This window comes from Macrotis lagotis, chromosome X (assembly GCF_037893015.1).
Source record: "Macrotis lagotis isolate mMagLag1 chromosome X, bilby.v1.9.chrom.fasta, whole genome shotgun sequence".
In the NCBI taxonomy this organism is placed as follows: Eukaryota; Metazoa; Chordata; class Mammalia; order Peramelemorphia; family Peramelidae; genus Macrotis; species Macrotis lagotis.
Window position 1 is genome coordinate 616,536,738 of NC_133666.1, and position 24,160 is coordinate 616,560,897.

At 37.1% G+C, this 24,160-nt stretch overlaps 1 protein-coding gene across 1 annotated transcript in view; it reads right to left on the reverse strand.

The window, feature by feature from the left end:
- The window catches only part of LOC141499418 (maestro heat-like repeat family member 5), a 108,376-nt gene extending 85,204 nt beyond the window's left edge, over positions 1–23,172 (reverse strand). Inside the window, exons 1-4 of the mRNA XM_074202138.1 lie at positions 22,976–23,172; positions 18,539–18,687; positions 11,596–11,688; positions 2,518–2,628 (exon numbers count right to left, since the gene is read on the reverse strand). Coding sequence (XP_074058239.1) covers positions 2,518–2,628; positions 11,596–11,688; positions 18,539–18,687; positions 22,976–23,126 — 504 coding nt within the window. The 5' untranslated portion in view covers positions 23,127–23,172. The remainder of the gene's footprint in view (positions 1–2,517; positions 2,629–11,595; positions 11,689–18,538; positions 18,688–22,975) is intronic.
- Between the last annotated feature and the right edge of the window lie 988 nt (positions 23,173–24,160).

The window sequence follows — 24,160 nt, forward strand, 5'->3', positions numbered from 1 at the left end:
ATTTTGAGTGTGATACAACAAGATATACCTGCATGAAGGAGAATGTTTGGAAACTTCAGACAAGTAGCTGGGAAACAAATGGGTCATGAAAATGAAAATGAATTTGTAACCTGGAGATCATCTCTCATAGCAGTTAGCATACAGGGAAACTAGTTTCCCAGCTTGTCCCTTGATTTCTAGAACTTCTGAGTATAGATACCTTCTCAGTGAGATGATTCTTTGACCTTGGTTGAGTTGGGGTGTTTTCTCCCTCTCCTAGCTGAAGAGTTCATTTATTACTGTGCATTTTTTGGTCAGTTCTAATCTGTACAACTTTCCTAAATTCCTTTTATTGTTTTGAATGGATGAATGGACTTACTCACAATTCATGTTGGTGTTTTTGTGGGACAGAGTTAAAGCGGGTGATATTGCTCCATTACCCTCCCCTTAAGAGCAAACAGGGATATGCTTTTTTTTTGCAAGGAAATGGGGTTAAGTGGCTTGCCCAAGGCCACACAGCTAGGTAATTATTAAATGTCTGAGGCTGAATTTGAACCCAGGTACCCCTGACTCCAAGGCCGATGCTCTATCCACTGCGCCACCTAGGCACCCCAGTGATATGCTTTTTAAGCTGAACCTATTATACCCTTAGGCTTACAAGTATTTCAGGAAGAGATAAGCAAGAGAAAGAGCATAAACCAAGCCATAACCTCCTTCTGCTTCCCACAGAGACAGATATCACAGGCTCCCTTGGAGTGGGGTAGGCCACATCCTAGATCATATATCTATCAGTGTCACAAACTCAGTCATCCTTCATGTACTTGGACACCAACTATATACACTTTATGGAAGTTTAATAGTGTGATGGATAGAGTACCAGTCCTGGAGTCAGGAGGAGCTGAGTTCAAATATGACCCAGATACTTGACACCAGCTGTGTGACCCTGCATAAGTCATTTAACCTTAGTTGCCTCTTATCCAGGTCCATTTTTAGTTGTCTTGATTCATATCTGATGACTGGATCCAGACATCACTTCTGATGTCATGATCTTCTTCAAGAATAAAAAACAGGGCTGGGGCGGCTAGGTGGCACAGTGGATAGACCACTGGTCCTGGAGTCAGGAGTACCTGAGTTCCAAACCAGTCCCAGACATTTAATAATTACCTAGCTGTGTGGCCTTGGGCAAGCCACTTAACCCCATTGCCTTGCAAAAACCTAAAAAAAAAAAAAAAAAAAGATCAAAAGACAGGGGTAGCTAGGTGTGCAGTAGATAGAGCACTGACCCTGGATTCAGGAGGACCTGAGTTCAAATTCAGCCTCAGACACTTAATAATTACCTAGCTGTGTGGCCTTGAGCAAACCATTTAACCTCATTGACTTGCCAAAAAAAAACTAAGCTAAAAAAAGAATAAAGGACAAACATCATCATTTTATGGAAGAATAATAGTGATGACAACTCATAGTCATATTATACTTGAAAATTTTATAAAGTATTTTCCTCAAAAAACTATGAGAAAGGTAATAAAAAATACAGTCCCCTTTTTATAGATGAGGAAGTTTAGATTCAGAGAGATTAAAGGACTAGCCTATAGTCACAGAGTAATGGATATTGGAGCTAGGATTCAGACTTCAAAGATCATATAGCATAATGAAAAGAACTGTAAACTTCGCTAAAGTTCAGGGAATTCCAGGTTTAAATTCTGTTTCTTCAATTTGATAACTAAGTATGGGAAAATCAATGAATCTCTCAGAGTCAATCTTACTCACCTTTAAAATAAGGATAATGATAATACCCTACCTACTATAAGGTTCAAATGAGATATATCAATAATTGTCAATTATATTATCAGTTATTATTGTTTTATTGTTATTTCTGTATCAACTGTCTCCAATAAAAATAATTTCCATTTCAAAATGTAGTTTTCACAATAAACTGGTGAAGAAGGTGGTACAAATTTTATGTCCATTTTAGAAACGCTGAAATTGTGTCCCAAAGAGGTGTAGTGACTTGCCCAAAGTAACACAGATAATAAGAGGCAGGTCACGGTTCTTCATTTGCAGCCTCCAAGCTCAGGCATTCTCTGGCCACCACAAGGCTAAATATGATCACTCTTTAAGTATGTACCAGTCCTTTGTACCAATCATTGCTGACTGAGTGTTCAGTATCACTTGCCATCAAACAAAGACCACAAAGGGAAGGATTTTCTGAAATTAAAAGAATGTATATGTATTTTCTTTTTATTGATGACTTTTGCTTTTACATAACTTTTTAAATTATTTACATCCCTTCTTATCCCTTACTCAGCTAGTTTTTCCTTATAATAAAGAGGCAGCTAAAGGGGACAATTCTAAAAAAACTAACCAATCTATCTACCTCATCTTTGTATGCAACATTTCCTATCCATCATCTAGCACCTCTGCAATGAGCAGACAAAGATGTGGACGCTTATTTTCTTAAATTCATGTTCTGAAGCATGTCTTATTGCCCTCTGGAGGCTTATTTCCTCTTGTCCCATCTCTGATGCTGCTGTCACTTACCTCTCGCTGGCAGGACATCTGGTGAGAAAGCTCTAAGATAGCATACAAATGCTTCCTCATGTTCTCTAAGGTTTCTCTGAGGATCAATCCAAAACAGTAAAAGAGAAATTTCTGTACGTTCATGGATGGAGAAAAAGAGAAGAAGGTTCTGTTATCTAAGTGGCAGGACAATGAACAGCCCCCTTCTGGTCCCATCCTTTATGAGGGGGGCACAAAGTAGGCAAAATTGAATAAGAGTTTCAATCTCCTTTCAATCTTCCTGCATTATGTTTCCCTACTCCTTCATCCTATCCTCTATTTCTCATCCCTGTTAGTGCCCATAGAAAAGTCAGGTAAGTCAGTTGGGTTGGGTTTATAAAACTTTAAAGTATAATATGACTATGAGTTGTCATCACTATTATTCTTCCATAAAATGATGATGTTGATGATGTTTGTCCTTTATTCTTTTTTTTTAGTTTAGTTTGTTTTGGGGTTTTTTGGCAAGGCAATGGGGTTAAATGGCTTGCTCAAGGCCACATAGCTAGGAAAGAAATCATCTGGTGGTAGAAATGTAATGAAGAGATATTGTGAGGGTAGAAATGGCAAGACTTGACAATGGAGGTGGGAAAAGTTCATGTGAGGAGTTGATGATGACACCTGGATTGTTTTATGAATGAAAAGAAAATGGTGTCTGACAGAAATGGGAACGTTGGAAAGAGAAGAAAATTGTCTTTAACTTTTTCTGGGTCTCACGTTTTGGAGTTGATAACACATTTAAGTAGGTCAGTTTGGAGATGGTATAATTGCTTATTTTTTCATCTTTATCCTTATGATTTTGTGCTATAGACACTTGATTTGGAAAAGTGTCAAACAGTGTTTTTCTGTCATTTTGTTTTTGTACTTTTTTTGGATTTTCACCTTAGCCAGCACTTTCTGGTTCTCTTCTTAAGCTTTCTACAATCTTTATCACTTACATGACTCTTTCTGTACTCAAATGGCCACTACTTGAATGAAGGCAACTATTACTTCTTCCTCAGACCACTACAGAGGCCTCCTCATTAGTCTCAGGTTTTTTTCTCTCTCTGATCCATTATCCATACAACCGTAAATATATAACAGTCCTAAATATAGGTCTGAATCCGAGCCTTCCTTGTTATTCCTCTCTCTCCATACTTAGACATTATGAATCAGTTGCCATCTTTCCCTGGAACTTCACTCAGTTCCTGAAGCCTTCTCAACCTGGAACACTCTTCTACTATGCTAGTTTCTTCCTCTCATTGATCAGTTCTTTCTGGGGCCCTCATTTTGGGGATCGGTTCAAGCTGATTCATTCTTCTCCTAGTGTACTTAAAATTTGCAACCATTCATTCCTTTGTGCAGGTAGCATCTCTCTTCCTTTCCCACCCATCCTGCACTTTTCAACTCCTTTTTATGTGCTGTCTTCCCCCCATTAGAATGTAACCTCTTTGAGGGCAGAAATTGTCTTTATTTTTGCCATACCTCCCAAGCATAGAGTCTGGTACATATTAAATGCTTAATAAATGATTGCTGTCTTCATTCCTTGCCTTGCTCAATAAACTCCAATGGCTCCCTCTTACCTCTAGGAGCAAATACAGTCTCCTCTGTTTGGTCTTAAAAAACCCTTTATGGACTGCTCCTACCTTTCTAGCCAGAGTATATACTGTTCCCCTGCAGATACTCTATTACTCAGTTACACTAGCCTCCAAGTTGTTTCTTATCCATACCATTCCATCCCCTTTCTCCTTGTCTGTTCACAGATTGCCTAAAATTCATTCTTTCCTTAACTATGCCTCTTGGAAACCCTGATTTCCTTCATAATTCAGTTCAAGAATCTTCACCAGCATGAGATTACTGCTGATCCCCCACCCAGCTACTAGAGTCTCCAACTTCCCCCAAATCACCTTGCTTTGTTTTCCTCTACAGAATTTAAATTAATAGAGGACAAAGACTTAAATTTATATCTTTGTGTCTCTGACCTCAAGCATAGTCACTAGCACATAGTAGGCACTTATCAAACACAGATAATAAGTGACAGAAGAAATTATTCAAGATATAGAGATCTGAACCATCTATCAGCTTTTGGTCTCTTTCATTTCTTAATCCCAAAACATATTTTCTAAACTATTTGTAAACTGTTTTGTACCTAAACTCACAAAGTCACTTGAGTGAATGTTGATTTCACTTGTAAAGTTTTATTTGTCCCTGGGACTAAACTCAAAGATTTTACAACTTCTTGCAATTTTCCAGAGCCTGTATACTCTGCTGACATAGCTTCAAGGATTAGGGTCACCTCCCTGACACAAAGAAACAAGAGGGTCAAACTTAAAGAGGTATGTAGATGTGGTTTGCTGTTTTAATTCTTAAGAAGTAGACAATGCTCCCACATTTCTTGCCCAGGCCATAAGAGAACCCCCAAGTGTTCACAAGGATTATTTGTACCTAATGTGTGGTAGAGCATTTCAAGTTTGTACAGGTCTGAGCAGCCACATTTGGATACCCTTTATCTTGTCTCTAACATAATGATGTCATTTTAGGCTTCTTCAGTAATCAAAGATAAGAACCAACCAACCAAGTACTTCCAGGGTGGAGCTAAGATGGTGGTGTGAAGCTAACCTGCTCCTGGAGCCTTTCCCTACCAAAGATAAGTGAAACCTCTACTCTGACATTCACACTACAGATCCCACAAAGAAAAAGAGAGGACTCAAAGAAGTTTTCAACTGTAGACATCATGGAGGATCTTCATTAAAGGTCTGTCTCTTTGGGGGAAAAGAGGAAGTAAAATCCAGGAGGCTGGAGAAAGCCAGTCAGAGGCTTTTAGCCACAGTGCAATCCAGGTCTCTACAGCTTAATAATGGCAGAGGTCCTGGCAGCTAGATAGCAAGCCAGCAGGGAGTATTCTAACCCCAAAGTCTGAACTCTAAAAGCACCAGGGTAAAAGACAGGACTGGGTCAGGAACAATCCTCTGTTAAGTCAGAACCTGGACATAAGGGAGGAAACAAACCTCTGAAAAGTCAAGGCCTAGACTGCATAGGCAACATCTTGGCCAACAACAAGCCAGGGATCAGACCCCAGCCCCAGCAAAACAAAAGCTTGGGTCTATATTCCATATACCCATATACAACAAAAATGAGTAAAAAAAGCTAAAAGAGTGCTCACTATAGAAAAATCCTTCACAGATAAAGATGACAGCAACACCATGTCTGAAGAAGAAAGTATCAAAATGTCACTCACAGCAGAAGTATCAAAACAGTCCATAAATTGGACTCAAATACAAAAGCTCAATGAAGAACTTAAAAAAGAATTTAAAAACCAAAGAAGAGAGGAAAAAGAATGAAGAAAATAATTGAAGAATATAAAATCTTAAAAATCATAACTGAACAGTTAGAAATTAATGAATCTATAAGACTACAAGATCCAATTAAAGAAAATAAAAAGACTGAAAAAATCGAAGAAAATGTAAAGTACATTCTAGGGAAAACAAATGACCTGGAAAACAGATCCAGAAGAGACAATCTATGAATCATTGGACCAGCAAAAGAACCTGGAAAACATCATGCAGGCAATTTTAAGAGAAAACTACCCCCAAACTACTGGAACAAGATAAGAATATAACAATTGAAAGAATCCACATCTCCAGAAAGAGACCCCAGGATGAAAATTCCAAGGGCTTTAATAACCAAATTCCAGAACCCTCAAATAAAAGAGAGAATATTGCAGGAAGCATAAAGAAAACAATTCAAAAACAAAGGGAACACAATCAGACTAACACAGGACTATCAGCCTCAACATTAAAGGACCAGAAGAACTGGAATAATATATTTCAGAGAGCTAAGGATCTGGAATTACAACCCAGAATATACTACTCTGCAAAATTCAGCATATATTGTCAGGGGAAAAGATGGATGTTCAATGAAAATACAAGACTTCTAAAGCTTCCTGACACAAAGATCAGAACTGAACAGAGAATTCAATCACCAAATACATGACTGAAGAGTTACATAAAAAAAAAAAAAATCGAAAAGGGGACTGAAAAAACAAAATTGTTTTAAACAAATGTTGGTCCCTAAAAGGGAAGTTATTACAATTTTAATTCTTTAGAACTTTACTTCTCTAAGGAAAATTAGAGGGTAAAATATAATTGAAGAGAATTAACCTAAAGGATATGGGTATAATTGGGTGTGGTCTCTCAATTGAAGAGGTCCAAGATCACATCACTATGTTTGAGACAAAAGCACTGGAAAAAAAAAAGCAGGAGCTTAAGTGCCTCATTATTATTTGACAAAGCACCTGGTGTAAAGAGGGCATAATCATAAACTACAAGGACCTGAGACAGTGTTTCTGTTATTTACAACTATTTGTAAAGTTATCAATGAGACCTCCAGAGACTCCCGGTACTCAGAGATCTTCAAAATACTTACAATTAATTAGATAAGCTTCCAGTGTTTCATTTAACAAGGGTTTAAGTACCCTGAAGGGGGGGCAGGGTAAAGTGGGAGACATAATAGTCCTTAGTTCACTTAACAAGGTGTTAAGTACCCTGGGTAGAAAGTGGGGGTAAAGTGTGAAAGAAAATGGACCTCAGGGAGGGGCACAAATAGTTTAAGTAATGATAAGGCTTTGGATAATACTTTGGCTCAAGAAGAGGATTGTGTATATTTGAAAAGGGGGTAAGGTAAAAAAATGACTGTAATTATAATTTGATGCAATTTGAGTCAATGCTGCTAATCAAGCAATCAAGTAAACAATCAGTGATGATATTTTGATAACAATAGGAGCTTATCAAGCAATCAAATAATCAAACTGCAAATGGTGATACCTGATTAATAATATTACAGCACCAAGGGAAGAGGCACAAAGATTTATAATTTTAGAGGGAAAGAAGGGAGAAAGTGAATGCTGAGTAAATTCTATTCAATAGATTTAGCACAGTGAGGGAATAGGATACATTCCCACTTGGGTTTAAAAATCTAATTTAATCTACAGGGAAGGGAAAAAATAAGGGAAGAAGGGATTGATAAAAGAGGAGGGGAAGTATAAGTGAAAATAAACTGAAAGTTAAATTCCTAAAAGAAAAGTCTAAAGGAAAGGGTAGTAAAATTTTGGTGAGGAGGAATAAGAGAAAAGGAAAGAGATAAATATAAATGTAGAAAGATAGCATGAAGGGAAATACAGAATCAGTAGTTTTTTTTAAGTTTTTTGCAAAGCAAGTGGGGTTAAGTGGCTTGCCCAAGGCCACACAGCTAGGTAATTATTAAGTGTCTGAGGCCGGATCTAAACTCAGGTTGTGCTGACTCCAGGGCCAGTTCTCTATCCACTGCACCACCTAGCCACCTAGCTGCCCCAAGAATTAGTAATCTTAACTGTAAATGTGAATGGGATGAACTGTTCCATAAAAGAAAAGCAGATAGCAGAATGGATTAAAAATCAGAATCCTACAATATGTTGTTTACAAGAAACATCTGAAGCACAGAGATACACAGAGTGAAGGTAAGAGGTTGGAGCTAAATATATTATGCCTCAGTGGAAGTAAAAACATCTGGGGTAGCAATCCTAATCTCAGACAAAGTAAAAGCAAAAATCAATCACATTAAAAGGGATAAGGAATGAAATTACATTTTCTTGAAAGGCACCATTGGTAATGAAGCTATATCATACTAAGCATGCATGCACCTAGTGGTATAGCATGTAGATTCCTAGAGGAAAAGCTGAGTGAATTACAAGGAAAAATAGACAGCAAAACTTTAATAAATGGGAGACCTCAATTTCCCTCTCTCAGAACCAGATAAATCTAACAACAAAATAAATAAAAAGGAAGCTAAGATGGTGAATGAAATCTTAGAAAAACTTAGATATGATAGACCTCTGGAGAAAACTTAATGGGGATAGAAAATAATATCTTTTTCTCTTCAGAACGTGGAACCTTCACCAAAATTGACCATGTACTAGGGCACAAAAACCTTAAAATCAAATGCAGAAAGGCAGAAATAATAAATACACAAACTAAATTTTCAGACCATGATGCAATTAAAATTATATGTAATAAAGGGTCAGGGAAAGATAAACCAAGAACTAGTTGGAAAGTAAATAACTTTATCTTAAATAATGGGTGGATCAAACAGCAAATAATAGAAATGATCAATAATTATATCCAAGGAAATGATAATAATGAGACATCATACCAAAATTTATGGGATGTGGCCAAGGCAGCTTTGAGGGGAAATTTTTTATCTCTAAATACTTATATGAATAAAAATAGAAAAAGAGGAGATCAATGAATTGGATTTGCAACTAAAAAAACTAGAAAAAAAGCATCTCCAATTAAATACCAAATTAGAAATTCTGAAAATCAAGGAAGGGATTAATAAAATGGAAAGCAAGAAAACCATTGATCCCATAAATAAAACGAAGAGTGGTTTTATGAAAAAGCCACTGAAAATAGGCACACCTCTGGTTAATTTGATTTTAAAAAAGAAAGAAGATAACCAAATTACCAGTAGCAAAAATAGAAAGGGTAAACTAAGCAGCATTGAGAAGGAAATTAAAGAGATAATTCAGAGCTACTTTGCTGAATTATATGTCAATAAATTGGATAACTTGAGTGAAATGGATGAATATTTATAAAAATATAAACTGCCCAGATTAACAGAAAAGGAAATATATTACTTAAATAGCCCCATTTCAGAAAAAGAAATTGAAAAACTATCAATAAACTCCCTAAGAAAAAGTCTGTAGTTACAGAGGGATTTACAAGTGAATTCTACCAAACATTTAAGGAACAATTAATTCCTATTCTACATAAACCATTTTTAAAAATAGGAGAAGAAGAAATTCTGTCAAACTCCTTTTATGACACCAACATGATGCAAATACTTAAACCAGGAAGAAACAAAACAGAAAAAGAAAATTATAGACCAATATCCCTAATGAATATTGATACAAAAATCTTAAATACAATTTTAGCAATGAGACTACAGCAAATTATTACCAGTATAATACACCATGATCAGGCTGAATTTATACCAGACAGGCAGGGATGGTTCAACATTAGGAAAACACTTAACATAATTAAACATATCAATAGTAAAATCAACAGGAAATCATATGATTATCTCAATATATGCTGGAAAAGCCTTTGATAAAATACAATATCCATTCCTTTAAAAACACTAAAAGTATAGGGATAAATGGAGTTTTCCTTAAAATAATAAATAGTATCTATCTAAAACCATCAACAAATATTATATTTAATGGGAATAAACTCAGAGCATTTACAATAAATTCAGGGGTGAAACAAGAATGGCCATTATCACCATTACTATTCAATATAATATTGGAAATGCTATCAGTAGCAATAAGAGAAGAAAAAGAAATTGAAGGAATCAGAATTAGCAATGAGGAAGTAGAACTTTCACTCTTTGCAGATGATATGATGGTATACCTAGAGAACAGGAGAAAATATCTAAAAAACTCCTTGAAACTATTAACAAATTCAGTAAAGTAGCAGGATATAAAATAAACCCACATAAATCATCAGCATTTCTATATATGAACAACAAAGCCCAAGAACAGGAGATGGAAAGAGACATTCCATTTAAAATAACTGTAGATAACATCAAATACTTGGAAATCTATCTCCCAAGACAAACCCAGAAACTGTATGAACACAATTATAAAGTTCTCCTCATCCAAATAAAATCAAATCTAAATAATTGGAAAATGTCAAGTGCTCATGGTTAGGTCAAGTTAATATAATAAAAAATGACAATTCTACTCAAATTAAATTACTTATTTAGTGCCATACTAATCAAACTACCCAATAACTACTTTACAGAGCTAGAAAAAAATACTAACAACATTCTTCTGGAGCAACAAAAGGGCAAAGATAGCAGGGGAACTAATGAAAAAAATGTAAAGGAAGATGGCCTAGCTCTACAGATCTAAAACTATACTATAAAGCAGCAGTCATCAAAACTGCCTGCTACTAGTTAAGAAACAGAGTAATGGAATGGATCAGCAGATTAGGATAGTTTCAAAAGAAACAGTATTGAATCTTATGAATACTTTATAAAAAATTATCTCTTATGTACCTTTTTCCCCTTAATCCTAATTCATGCCAAAAATTATTCATTTGCAATTATGTTTAACAAAATTTGTATGTAAAATGCTAACCTGAGTATTCCCTACTGAGGTGAGGGGGATAGGAAGGAAGGGTGAAGGGAAATTTTGTACCTTGGAAATATGAATGTACAATTGGATGAAAATTTTAAAAATAAATAAATTTTTAAAAAGAAGTCTAAAAAAAAAAAGAACCCACCAACCAACCAACGAAGAAACTCTAGTAGAAGTTGCAGTCTAAGAATGAGAGGAATAAGACCAGTGATATGCTAAGCCAGAAGGAGCTATTTAGGGGAGCAGTGGATAGAGCACCGGCCCTGGAGTCAGGAGGACCTGAGTTCAAATCCAGCCTCAGACACTTAATAATTATCTAGCTGTGTGGCCTTGGGCAAGTTACTCAACCCCACTGCCTTGCAAAAACAAACAAACAAACAAACAAAAAAGCCAAACCAATAAAATATATGCAAAACAAATACGAAAGAATGACTTGCCCCAAACTGACAGCCAAAAAGTTGTGACCTCAGAGCCTTCTGACTTTAAGATAAAGTTGTCTCTCCTCCCATTTCTGTGTTTCTGCTCACACAGAAAGCCTTTCTTCTCTCCTTTGTTATCTAAATCCAACTACTCTTCATGGCCCCCTAATTTCATTTTCCCCAAGGAGCTTTCCTAGGCTACAATGGCCCTCAGTGACCTCTGCTTCTGCCTTTTCTATAACACTTATAATCCATGCCACTTCATGGGACATTTCATTATGTTCTATCCTTTATTGTTCTCTCCTTGTTTGTCTGCATGTGTTTTTTGTCTTGATGTTTCCTAAAGGGAGGACTCAGGCCTTCTTCTTTATTCTCTCTTCCTAAACTCCTTTCCCTTCCAGTTCCTCCATTTCTGACCATGCCAGGGTCAGACACACAAGAAACTCTCAACACTTGATAATTGATTAGGCTTCCAGTCTCACTACTTACCTTGTCCAGGGAATTTGTAGCTTCTGTCATTATGGAAATGAGATCCCAGAGATGGGGGTCAAACTCCCTTAATGGGATGCACTCACATCCTACCTGTGGGTTAAGCACATGTCTAGTAACAACATCAGCAACAACAAGGACAAGAAGACAACAAGGATGGTAATAGTAATGACTACAGCAATGATGATGATGATGCTGATAATAATAGCAATTACAACAATAACGATGCTGATCGTCATAATGATAATAACAATAATAGTAATAGTAATAAAAACTAGCATTTCCATAGCACTAGTACTACATGGCACTTGCGAAATGCTTTGTGTATGCCATCTCATTTGAGTCTCACAATAATACTGAGAGGTACGTATTATTATTATCATCCCACCTCCATATGTAAAAAAAAAAGAGATTGAGAGTGACTTGCCCAAGTTCCCACAATAATAAGTGCTTGAAATAGGATTTGAAGAGAGGGCTTCAAGCTCAATGATCTATCCACTACTCCATCTATAGAGGTTCATACCAAGCAACTACTATAAAGACTTAGTCTATCACTAGGAATTTCTGGGAGACTATGAAAAGTATAACTTTCACAAGTTATCTTCTACTAAAGTGTCTACTTTGTCTCCTCTCTGTTTAGCCATTTTTAGTTATATCTGACTCTTGATGACCCCATTTACGATTTTCTTGGCAAAGATGATGGAGCAGTTTGCCAGTTCCTTCTCCAGCTCATTTTATAGACAAGGAAATGGAGGCAGAGTTAAGTGATTTGCCCAGGGTCACATAGCTAATATATGTCTGATGCCAGAATCCCAGTCTTTCTGACTCTAGGTTTGGAACTGTATTCACCATGCCACCAAAAGGATATTGATGGGGAAGAGCATCAGGATGAATTTAATAAAGATAAATGTAAAGTCTTACATCTGGATCCAGAATATTAAATTCACAAGTAGAAGATAAGAGAGGAATGTTTAGATAATAAAAACATAATAGGAGGTTTAGTGGGCTACAAGTTCAATACAAGTCAATGGTGTAATGTGGTAATGAAAAGTGTTAAGGCAATCTCGACCTGAATTAAGAGATGCTTTGCTTACAGTAGACCCTGGAAGATCACATCTCAGCAAATAATAGAACTTTTGAACTAGAAGTATCATCTAACCCAAACTATTTCTGAAAAAAAAATCTCATTAAAATACCCTCCTTTGAACATTCAGCAGTGTATCAATCTCTTTCCCAAACTATGGGAGACAGTATTGCTCCTGATACTCCAGATGTGTTATAAGTAGAGCAAAGTATGGTAGAACTCCCATCTCCTTATTCTGGGAAACTTCTTATCGCTCAGGTTATCGCTCAGGTCAAGATCATCTTTGGTCTTCTGACTAGCATATCCTACTGTTGATTGATATTGCCACCAAAAACAAACCCAAAAAACTTCACTTTATTAGGTGGCATCATCAAGGGGATGAATCTTCCCATCTTAGCAAGACTGGTCCCTGAATGGCAGTTAACAAACTATGGTGCTAGACACTGATGCCTAAGTCTTTCCACCTTGACCTAACAGAGCTTGCCTTTATCTGGTGAAGCCTTCAAAAACTCAAGGTCAACTTGAAGAATTTTAGTCTAGGCTTGAGGAGAGTGTGGAACTCTAAACAGAGGCAAAAGCACTGGTTGTGAACCACTCTTGGCTCTATCACTTGTTAATTATGTGATCCTATGAAAATCTTTCAAGTTCTCAACTCTAATTTCTTCATCTGTGAAATTGGGACAATAATATTGTACTACTTAGAATACAGGGTTATAAAAATTTGTATATCTTAATGAGCTATAGAAGTTATTATTATCAACTATAAAATGAGATGTATTTTATTTCCATGAAAGTAAGAGTTTATTTGAGACAGCTTTCTGATTTCACTTCACTTATCCTAAAGTTGCTTTTTTATATATTTTCTATGCCACTTATTTCTTTTTTTTAATTTTTGTTAATCTCTTTGTCTGTTTTCCTTGTGTCTTCTTTGCAAACATTCTATTTGGCACCAAGAGGAGGAACCCCTATCTCACTTTTCTTTTTGCATCCCTAATGCCTAATGTTTAGGTTAGAGAGAGAGGTGTTTAGAGCTCTAATTTCATTGGTGATAACTCCCTTTGTAGAAGCTTCTTCTACCAAAGCAAACTAGCAATCTTCCTGAAATTTCTAATCCTAGAGAATGGCATGATGCACTACCAGTTGAAGGGATTTTTCCAAGTTTATATAGTCAGTTAGATGTGACACTTGAACCCAGGTCTTTTTGAATCTGAGGTCAAGGCCAAGGCCACCTTTCTATCTGCCCCACACTATCTCCCAGCTGGTACATAGGAGCTTCATGAATGCTTGTTAGTTGATTGAATTGTCCTCTGGTGATGGGATAAATCACCATCTGGGACTGAAACAGCTATACAGTCAAATCATAGAATTTTCAAATTGGAAGCTACCTTGCAAGTCACCTAGTTGAATACCCATCATTTTACAGGTGACAAAATTGAGGTTCAGATAAGAGAAATGATTAAACAGGTAGCATAAGCAGTGAGTAGGAGAGTTAGCATTCAAACCCAGCTCCCTGAGCTCCTTCTTCTATAGCCATGCTCTATCTTTTATTCACCTTTCTGATGGGAAACCACTGAGTTGCCTTCTGTTTAGCTACAACTATTTGTCTCCTGAATTTATTTATAGCAAGAATATCAAAATGGCTGTGGCTCATTTCCTTTGGTTATTATCAACTTCTTAGTCACTGGACAAAGATCACTAATTAAATTAATGTAGATATATTCTAAAAATAGTGTGGTAGCTGTCTGTGTTCCCTTTTCCACTATCCTACCACATTATAGAAGTGTTCAGAGGGTCATTTTGGTCATCAAGGTCAAAAAATTAATTTTTGTTCAATTGTATCCAACTCTTTGTCACCCCATGGATCATATCATGTCAATCCTGTCCATAGGGTTTTTTTTCTGGCAAGGATTCTGGAATGGCTTGCTATTTCCTTCTCCAGAGGCAAAGAGGTTAATTGACTTACCCAGGGTCACACAGCTAGTAAATGCCTAAAACCAGATTTGAATTTATGCCTTTCTGACTCCAGGTTGGACATTGGATCCAAGTCATCTAACTGCCTCATAAAAATTTATTACCTGGTCATTAAGTTCTGATTATGAACTAGGTTGATCTTCAGAGAGTTGGCAGTCTGTCATCTCACAGTAGTCTAACCATTAGTGTCTCACAGGGCTCTATCTTAGCCCCTTTCCATTTGGTGAGCTCATTAGCTTCTATGGATTTAATTAATATCCCTAATGATGATTCTCAAATCTAACTTTCCTGTCCCAAATTCTTTATTGCCCTCCACTATCATATTTCCAATTGTCGTTCAGATAGAAGGATATACAGTAGGCATCATAATAAACTCAATATGTCCAAAACCAAAGTCATTATTTTTCCCCCAGCTACCCTTTGGGTAGCTATATGGCACAGTGGATAGAGTGTCAAGACTAGGGTCAGGAAGACCTGAATTCAAATTCTGCCTCAGACACTTAATAGCTGTGTGACCCTGGGAAAATCATATCACCCTGTTTACTTTAAATTCCTCATCTACAAAATGAGCTAAAGAAGGCTATGGTAAATCATGCTAGTATCTTTGCTAAGAAAATTCCAAATGGGATCACAAAAGATTTGGACAGAACAACAGTAATAATAAAACACTCTTCCTCCTCCTACCTTCCCTATTCCTGAGGAAGAGTACATTATCCTCCCAGTGCCTCAGGCCCCCAACCTAGGAGTCATCCTGGATCCCTTACTCTTTCAGCCTAATCCCCCAATCCAATCTGCTGCCAAGACCTCTAGACTTTACCTTTGAAACATCTTATCAATATTCCCCACTCCTTTTCTCTGATGCTGTCACTTGTAGGCCCTCATCATCTCATGGCTAATCATTACAACAGTCTGTTGGTGGGTATACCTGCCTCAAGTATCTCCTCACTTCAATCCATCATCCATTCCATCACTAAAGTGATTTTCCTAAAATACAAATTTGATCTATCCCCCTTCTTCTGCTCCCACCCAGTAAACTCCAGTGGCCTCTGATTGCTTCCAGAATCAAATGAAATTTCCTGTACTTGATGATCAAAGCCTTCATTACCTGTCCCCCTCTACCTTTCCAGTTTTCTTACACTTGATTCTCTGACATATATTCTTTGACCCAGTGACACTGGTCTCTTAGCTGTTTCTCTCAGCTTCACCCATTTTCTTTGACTGTCCTCCAGGTCTAGAATGCTCTCCCTCCTCATCTCTACCTCCTGGCTTACTTTGAGTGTCAGTAAAAATGCTCCTATCCTCTCTAGGAAGTCTATCCTAACCCTTCTTAATTGTAGAGCCTTTTCTCTTTTAATTTTTTTCTTTGTATCCTACAAAGAGCTAGTTTGCATATATTTCTTTGCTTATCCTCCCCCTTATTAAGTTATGAACTCCTTCAGGGTAGAGACTGGTTTTTTGTTTGTTTTTCTCTTTTTATATTTGCATAGTAGATTTTTAATAAATGTTTAATGAAGGCTGTTGTTTGTCTTTTGTTTTCAGAAAGGACCAATAACACCACAGTCTGATGTCTAGACTCCTACATGAATTGGGTTTTTAATTGATGAAGAAAGAGTTGCACAGTCTTCAACCTCACTCTCTCTTCCAAAGTCACTGAAGTCCAATGAAAGACCAAAGTCAGAATAACTACCAATGGACTGGGATGCAGTGGATGACCTTGGTGACTTTGATGTCTGGTCAAGCTTCAAGTGCTCCACAGCACCTACTTCAACTGCCTCTTGACCATTGAAATAAATGGTTCTCATCTTTCTTTCTGCTAGGGAAAATCTTCAGACCCTTGAAAGTAGATATCCCCCTAACTCCCTGAAGGGTTTGAGGCCTATCAGTTACCTTCAATTTGGTTTAGATCACCTGCTAAGATGGTTTCCCAGGGTGTGGCCACTGTTCCTGCTACAGCTTCTCAGAGCCACAGATAACAAGTTGAATGACACGTGGACACCAAAGGTGGATGAACGGTCCTGAAAAAGGCCTGGCAAGCTCTCTACAAGAAGTGTTAATCCTTGAACCACTCATATAACCCAACTGACTGACTAACAGGGTCTACAATCGGCTACTGGTATAGTCTAAGAATTCAGGGTCACTACCATGGCAATAGCAATTAATATTTATCATCCAGAAAGGCTTTAAAGCCTACCATTATCTTTACATATTATACTTCATTGGATCCTTACAAAAACTCTTTAGAGCAAGCAATGCAAATATTATTATTTCCACATCCCACATTGCACATACACATGCACATGCAAAATGTAGGGATTGGATCAAAGAAATTTTAAAGGCATTTCCAGAACATATATTCTCTTTTTTCATCTGACCTTCTTCCAATATCAATTGACCCCAGTGGGGTCTTCCCTGACCTGTCATTCCACCTCAACTCCCACTCGCACTTGTCAATATTACTTAGCAACTAATATTGATGCACTTAAGGATTGATGAATTGAAAGACTGGACCACTTGTACATGGCCCCAGACGATAGCACTATGATCAATGATGGAATAAGCAGGGGAAGATTTTGACCCAATGTAATAATCTACGCTAAACCCATTGAGGAAGCTGAGGCTCAGAAAGCTTCAGTGACTGGTCGAGTGTCAAGATATAAACTCAGAAGGCTGCTGAGTTATGAGTCAAGAAGGATGGGATAATTGTGAGTTTACAGAGAATAATGCTGAAATGATATAAAACATGACCTTTCTCAGTTGTCTCAGATGTGGTCTTATTTTAGTTCTTTCTAAGAGCTAAAGTCAGTGGTACAGATCATTGAATGGGGAAGAAAAGGCTTGGATTATCTGAAATACTGAATTTGCATCCAATTTTATGATCATCTCTATGTTAGAAAAAACCTTAGAGATCATCTTGTACAAATCCTTTTATTTTTTAGATTAGGATGCTGAGCTCCAAGAGAGAGAGAAAGTGTCTTTCACAAGATCCCTCAGCCACTAAGGCCTAGAACTTAAGGCTCCCTCTTCCTAATTATAGACAAGGTTTAAAAGAATCTGTAGAAGCAAGGCAGGACCTAGGTTCATTTTCTCTCCCATTTAGTCAACTTTGCTCTGGAAATGTTCACTTTTCACAAAAAAAAAAAAAATGCTCACTTGAAGAAGGCCTGGAGAATCATGGAATTTTAAAAGAGTTAGCTCAATGACGAATTCATGATATGATGCTTTTCCATTAGTGAGGCAGCATGCCATTTGGGGGGAAAGTACTAAACAAATATTGTTAATTTGCTAGGTGATTTGGGGAAAGTGATTTAATCTTTCTGTGATTCAGTTTTCTCATCTGTAAAATAAGAGGGAAATATTAGGTGCTCTCTAAGGTCCTTTCTAGTGCAGAGACCATCTAATCCAACTCCCTTGTTTAGTCAGTCTAAACTATTGACTGAATATGAGGCCTAGAACAAGTAATTTGCCTTCTCTGGGCCTTTCAACGTTTAATGTGCAAAATGCAGGGCTTTGAACAAATGAACTCTAAAGACCTTTCCAACACTTACATTCTCTTCTTTCATCTGACCTTCTCCCAATAGTAGTTGTCCCCAATGAGGGCTTCCCTGACCTGGCATTCCACCTCAGCCTCCACTCACCAGCCTGTCAATATTACTTAGCAACTAATATAGTCAAGTGTTTTAAGGCTTGATGCATTGAGAGATTGGAACAATTGTACTTGATCCCAGATACAGAGCTATGATCAACAGAAGTAGATTGTGGTCCAGTGTAATAATTTGAGCTATACCCAGTGAAACAAGGCCTCGGGAGGGCCATGATTTTATAGGAAACCTGTCCCAGTCCCCAGAAGTTCATCAGCAAGGTGTTCACACCAAGCTACCTCTATCCTACCTCCAGATACTTTGTTAGGAAACGCGGAATAGACTCTAGTACCAAGGTCTTCTCAGCAGAAGTCATTGATTGAATTTTAGAGACCAATAACTGCTCCAGGGTAGGCAAGGTACTCAACAGATTTTCGAAGGATGATTGGAAATCCAGTTCTGAAACAGAAAGACAATTATAATAACAATGATAATAATTCATATAATTTAAAGCTGAAAAGGTCCTTGTGCATTACTTAATTCAAACCCTTCATTTTACAGGATAAAAATTTAAAGCTAAGAAGCTAGATATAGATCACCTAAAGTCATACAACTGAGAAGTGTTGGAGCCAATATTTAAACTTTGATTTTCTGTTTTAAAATCCATTACATTTTCCCCAAATATACTTATTATCAATTTGACAATATTTATTAAGTACATCTGCAAAATTCTTTGATCCTAATCATATTATGATGGAGATGACCCTAGGTATATCATTCTGTTTCTATCATGCTAGAAAAGCTTTGAATATAACCCCAGTAATAAACCAAGTTATTCTACAAGGACCAACCTAACTAATTACAGAGAAGACATATTATTAGTAGGTTGGTCACCTAATGATGAAACATTTTGATCATGGCAATTCATAAAACAATCTAAAATGACTATTAAGACTAATGTGGAAATAAACACAATTGTATGCACAACTTATAATCGATTACTGTCATGGGAAGGAGGAGATAAGGGAGGGTGGTAGGAAAAATGCAGAACTCATAAACTTGCAAATGGATGAATGTTGAAAACTACCTATGTATATTATTTAAAAAAATAAAATAATAAAGTAAAAATTGGCTATGAAAGATGTTCCACAGTTGTGTGCAGTTCCTTCACATTCTGAAGTGATGATGCCAGAGTGGCAGAAAGAACAACAGAAAGTGATAAGAATTGGGGGCGCTAGGTGGAGCAGTAGATAAAGCACCGGCCCTGGAATCAGGAGTACCTGGGTTCAAATCCAGTCTCAGACACTTAATAATTACCTAGCTGTGTGGCCTTGGGCAAGCCGCTTAACCCTATTTGCCTTGCAAAAATCTAAAAAAAAAAAAAAAGTGATAAGAATCACACTGGTTTTAATGTCAGAAAACTTCATTTTGACTATTGGTACCCTAAAGGTAAGGTCCTAATCCAATGATGGATGCCTAGATTAATCAGTAGAGGAACTGAATGCTAACAGCCTTGACACTCTTGTTTTAAATGAAACCAGAAGGGGGAAAAGTAGCAACTAAATAGAAGGATGGCTTGCAGTTACTCCTTAGAGAGAGGCAAATTAAGGAGTTGAGTTATAGATGGGTTATTATACATTCAAAAACTATGAGAAACTTTACTTCCTGGGACACTTGGAAATAACATATTACTCTATTCATGATTCATATTTGGAAAAACATCATCATGAAATAATTATAGTTTATGCACCAACAGCTGTTCCTTAGGGGGGAATTCTACAAAGAAAACATTCCAAAGCAAGTCAACATCACTGATACTTGATAACTCCAGTGCAAAGGTGAGAAAAAGAGAGGTGAGAAGAAATATATAAGAAAGACGTTGTTCATTTATTTTCGAAGAAGATCAATGACATCACAGGGTGATGCTTTGACTTGCATGTGAATTAAATTTAAGTGCAACAGAGTTGCCCAAAGCCATCCATCTCACTTTCTCTTCCAGAGTCATCAAAGTCCAGTGGCAGAACAGAAGCAAGATGATGAGAAATGATCCTGGATGCAGTAGATGGTGTTGGTATCTCCAATGCCAAGTTCTAAGCACTGAACTGCATCACCAGCCTTCATGGCCATTGAAAAAAAAATTGCTCTTATCTACCCATTCTGCTGGAGGAAGTCTTCACATGCTTGAGGTAGACTTCCCCTTACTCATCCATGGGTTTGAGACCTGTCAACTACTCTCAACATGATTTAGTTCATCTGCTGAGGTGATTTTACTGTTGTGTGACTGCTCCAGCTTCTTGGAGTCACAGGTCAGAGCTGGGTGAAAAGTGGATACTAAAGATGAATAAGCAGCCCTAAAAGGGGCCCAGAAAGCCCTCATAGCACAAGGAAAGATACCAAAGGGATAGGAAAAATCATGGACCTTATTAATGCTGAAAAAGTACATTAATAATTACAGACACATATATCTTCATATGTGTGTGTATATATATAAAACATACATATATATACATACATATACTCACATACATGGAAAAGAAATGAGCAGATTTTCACAAGCAGCATTCAACAATGGACTACATTATTTCTATCTCACAATTAACTTGAATCAGAAGGGTGGTGCAGTGGACAGGGTGTAGAACCTGGAGTCAAGAAGATCTGAGGTCACATCCACTTTCTGATCCTTAAGATGTTGTGTGACCCTGGGCAAGTCACTTAATCTCTGGTTCAGTTTTCTCATCTATAAAATGGAAATAGTAATAGCACCTCTTTTCTAGGATTGTTCTAAGTATCAAAGAGATCTTATTTGTAAAGTTCTTTGCAAACCTTAAGAAGCTATATAAATTCTAGCTAATATTATCATTAGATCAGAGTCACTTCAGTCTTGATTTGTGCAAGATACTATTCTATGCTAGAGTAGAAAATGCTCTTGGTCACTGCTCTTGAGGATTTTACAATTCATTCACTTGAAAAACATTGTGTAAAAGCCCCAGTGAGCAAAATACTGGGCTTGCCACTAAAGGAACCTGTTGTCTGGATGAGACACAGGTTCTATAGTCTCTAGAGGAAGCAAAATAAGGATGATGTAAGTTAAAATGTGATAAAGACAAAGGAATAATCCAGGCAAAGTGCTTAGGAAGATTTGAGCAGGGAAAGATCCCTTTCAGCTGAGGAAATGCAATGAGAAGATTAGTGGATTTAGAATCAGAGAAGAGTTGAAATCCTAGCTCTAACAAATGTGACCTGTGATCCTAGAAAAATTACCTTTCATTAATGAACCTGAGGTTCTATAGTAAGGAAACTGGACATAGGAATCTCTGAAGTTCATCCTGGTCTTAGATATTATGCCCTAAGATCCCAGACTTCATGGAGAAAGGGGATTCTTGAGGATGACATTGATGATGATGACAAAAATGAAGAAGATTATGATAATCTGAATGTGTGTATTAATACACACTCTTGATTTCTTTGGATCCAGGAATTTTAACAATCTAATAGTGTAGACTGTAACAGAGATGCCTTATCATTCCATGTGATTTTTATGCATCTCCTCTCAAAAATCCTTCATAGGCAATTTGACCCATCACAATGGAAATTTCCCTCCAGATTCTTCAATATTTCCTAGGTATCAGAGCAGCACTTGGTCTTTCCTGAGAAAAGGTTTGGAAAGGGGTAGAGGTGGATGAAAGCGGATGAGCAGGGCTGTGGCAAAGAGAAAGGGATGTAGAACAAAAACAATTGACTATGTTGTTTTTTTCATGGACTGATTTTGGTAATAGTTGAGGTACTTAACTGCCTATGAGAAGATAAAGTGATACCCTCTCCCCCCAAAACTCCCCATCATCTCCCATGATACAATGGGAGGGAATCTCCTCTCTGATTTGCAACTTCCCTATTCAGTCGTGACTAGAAGCCTGTCATGAAGAGCAGTAATAGTATTTGTTTCCCCCCCTCAGGATTCTATAATTTCATTGCTGTAGTCATCTTCTCTAATATGAAAAATAAGTCTATACTATGTAGATAGTTTTTGAGAGGTTCCATTTTCTTCATCCCCATGAGACCAAACTAGTGACAAACTTTCTGAATTTAGGTTGGTCTGCATACACTCTATCACTAGGTTATAAAATTATTTACGTGGGGGCAGCTAAGTGGCACAGTGGATAAAGCACTGGCCCTGTAGTCAGGATGATCTGAGTTCAAATTTGACCTCAGACATTTAATAATTGCCTAACTGTATGGACCTAGGGTAAGTCACAACCCCATTGCCTTAAATAATTAAAATTCTAAAAAACAAAGTTACTTATGACCTAAAAGAACCATATGAGTTAAATAGAATTTTATAAGGAAATTGATATTCAGTTTATGAGGAAACTGATATTCAGGAGTTAGAAAATGTTAGAGTAGGGATGAGAATCCAAGTATTCTGGCCATTAGTTGAGGCAGGTTTCTAAGAAAGAGAATTTTAAGTTTCCAGTGACCAATTAATTAATGCTTCAAGTCATGCACTGATAACTCTTAAACAAGAGTGGAAAATGATCAGAAAATGCCACTAAGATATGATGTAGTCTTGATTTGAAGGATTTTACCTAGATATTGAAGGTACCTAAATCTTCCTGGGAGAGAATTTCACAATAAAGCATCATTAAGCAGGTACTTGCAAGCATGGCATCTTCAACATTATAACCCTTCAAATATTTGAAGAGATTAATACACACCCAGACAAAGACACAGACACAAACACATTTATTACCCATTTCCTCAATTCCTATCTTCTTTGATTTCTTGTGCTCCAGGTCCAAGATGGCAGAGAGACGATTGTACCTCCAGAGATGGGACCTCCAGAAGCTGAACCACCGTCCACCAGGAGTTGGTTGTGGAACTTCACTAGCTGTTGTCAACATTGTTAGAAATTATTCCTGTTGAGTAGTACTACCACTACTGGGTCTGTACCCTGAAGAGATGATGAAAAAGGGTAAAAACATCACTTGTACAAAAATATTCGTAGCAGCCCTGTTTGTGGTGGCAAAGAATTGGAAATCAAGTAAATGTCTTTCAATTGGGGAATGGCTTAGCAAACTGTGATATATGTATGTCATGGCACACTATTGTTCTATTACAAGCCAGGAGGGATGGGAATTCAGGGAAGCCTGGAGGGATTTGCATGAACTGATGCTGAGTGAGATGAGCAGAATCAGAAAACCATTGTACACCCTAACAGCAACATGGGGGCAATGATCAACCTTGATGGACTTGCTCATTCCATCAGTGCAACAATCAGGGACAATTTGGGGCTCTCTGCAATGGAGAATGCCATCTATATCCAGAGAAAGAACCATGGAGTTTGAACAAAGTCCAAGGACTATTTCCTTTAATTTAGAAAAAAAAATCTGATATCTTATTGTCTGATCTTGTTATCTCTTATACTTTATATTTCTTCCTTAAGGATATGATTTCTCTCTCATCACACTCAATTTGGATCAATGTACAACATGGAAACAATGTAAAGACTGACAAATTGCTTTCTGTGTGGGGTGGGGGAGGGAAGTAATATTAGGGGAAAAATTATAAAACTGAAAATAAATAAAATCTTTAATAAAAAAAAGAAATTATTCCTGTTGGCTCACAGAAAGAGGGTTGAGTAGTGCCTAGTACAGTATTATATTAGGGACAGTGAATCCAGAAATTAAGCTTCAATCTGAATGAAAAGATCATCCACCATTTATTCTTTGGACTCTGACCAAGTCATTTAATTATAGATGCAAGCTCTAATGGTGAAAAAAATCCTCAGCTGTAACTCCTAGAGAAGATGGAGAAAAAAAAGAGGAAGATGCAGAATCATATTTTGAGTCACAAGTCCAACTCCCTCGTAAGCAAATAATTGCAAAAAACAAATTTCAAACCCAAGTGCATTGACTTCAGATGTAAGAGCCTTCTT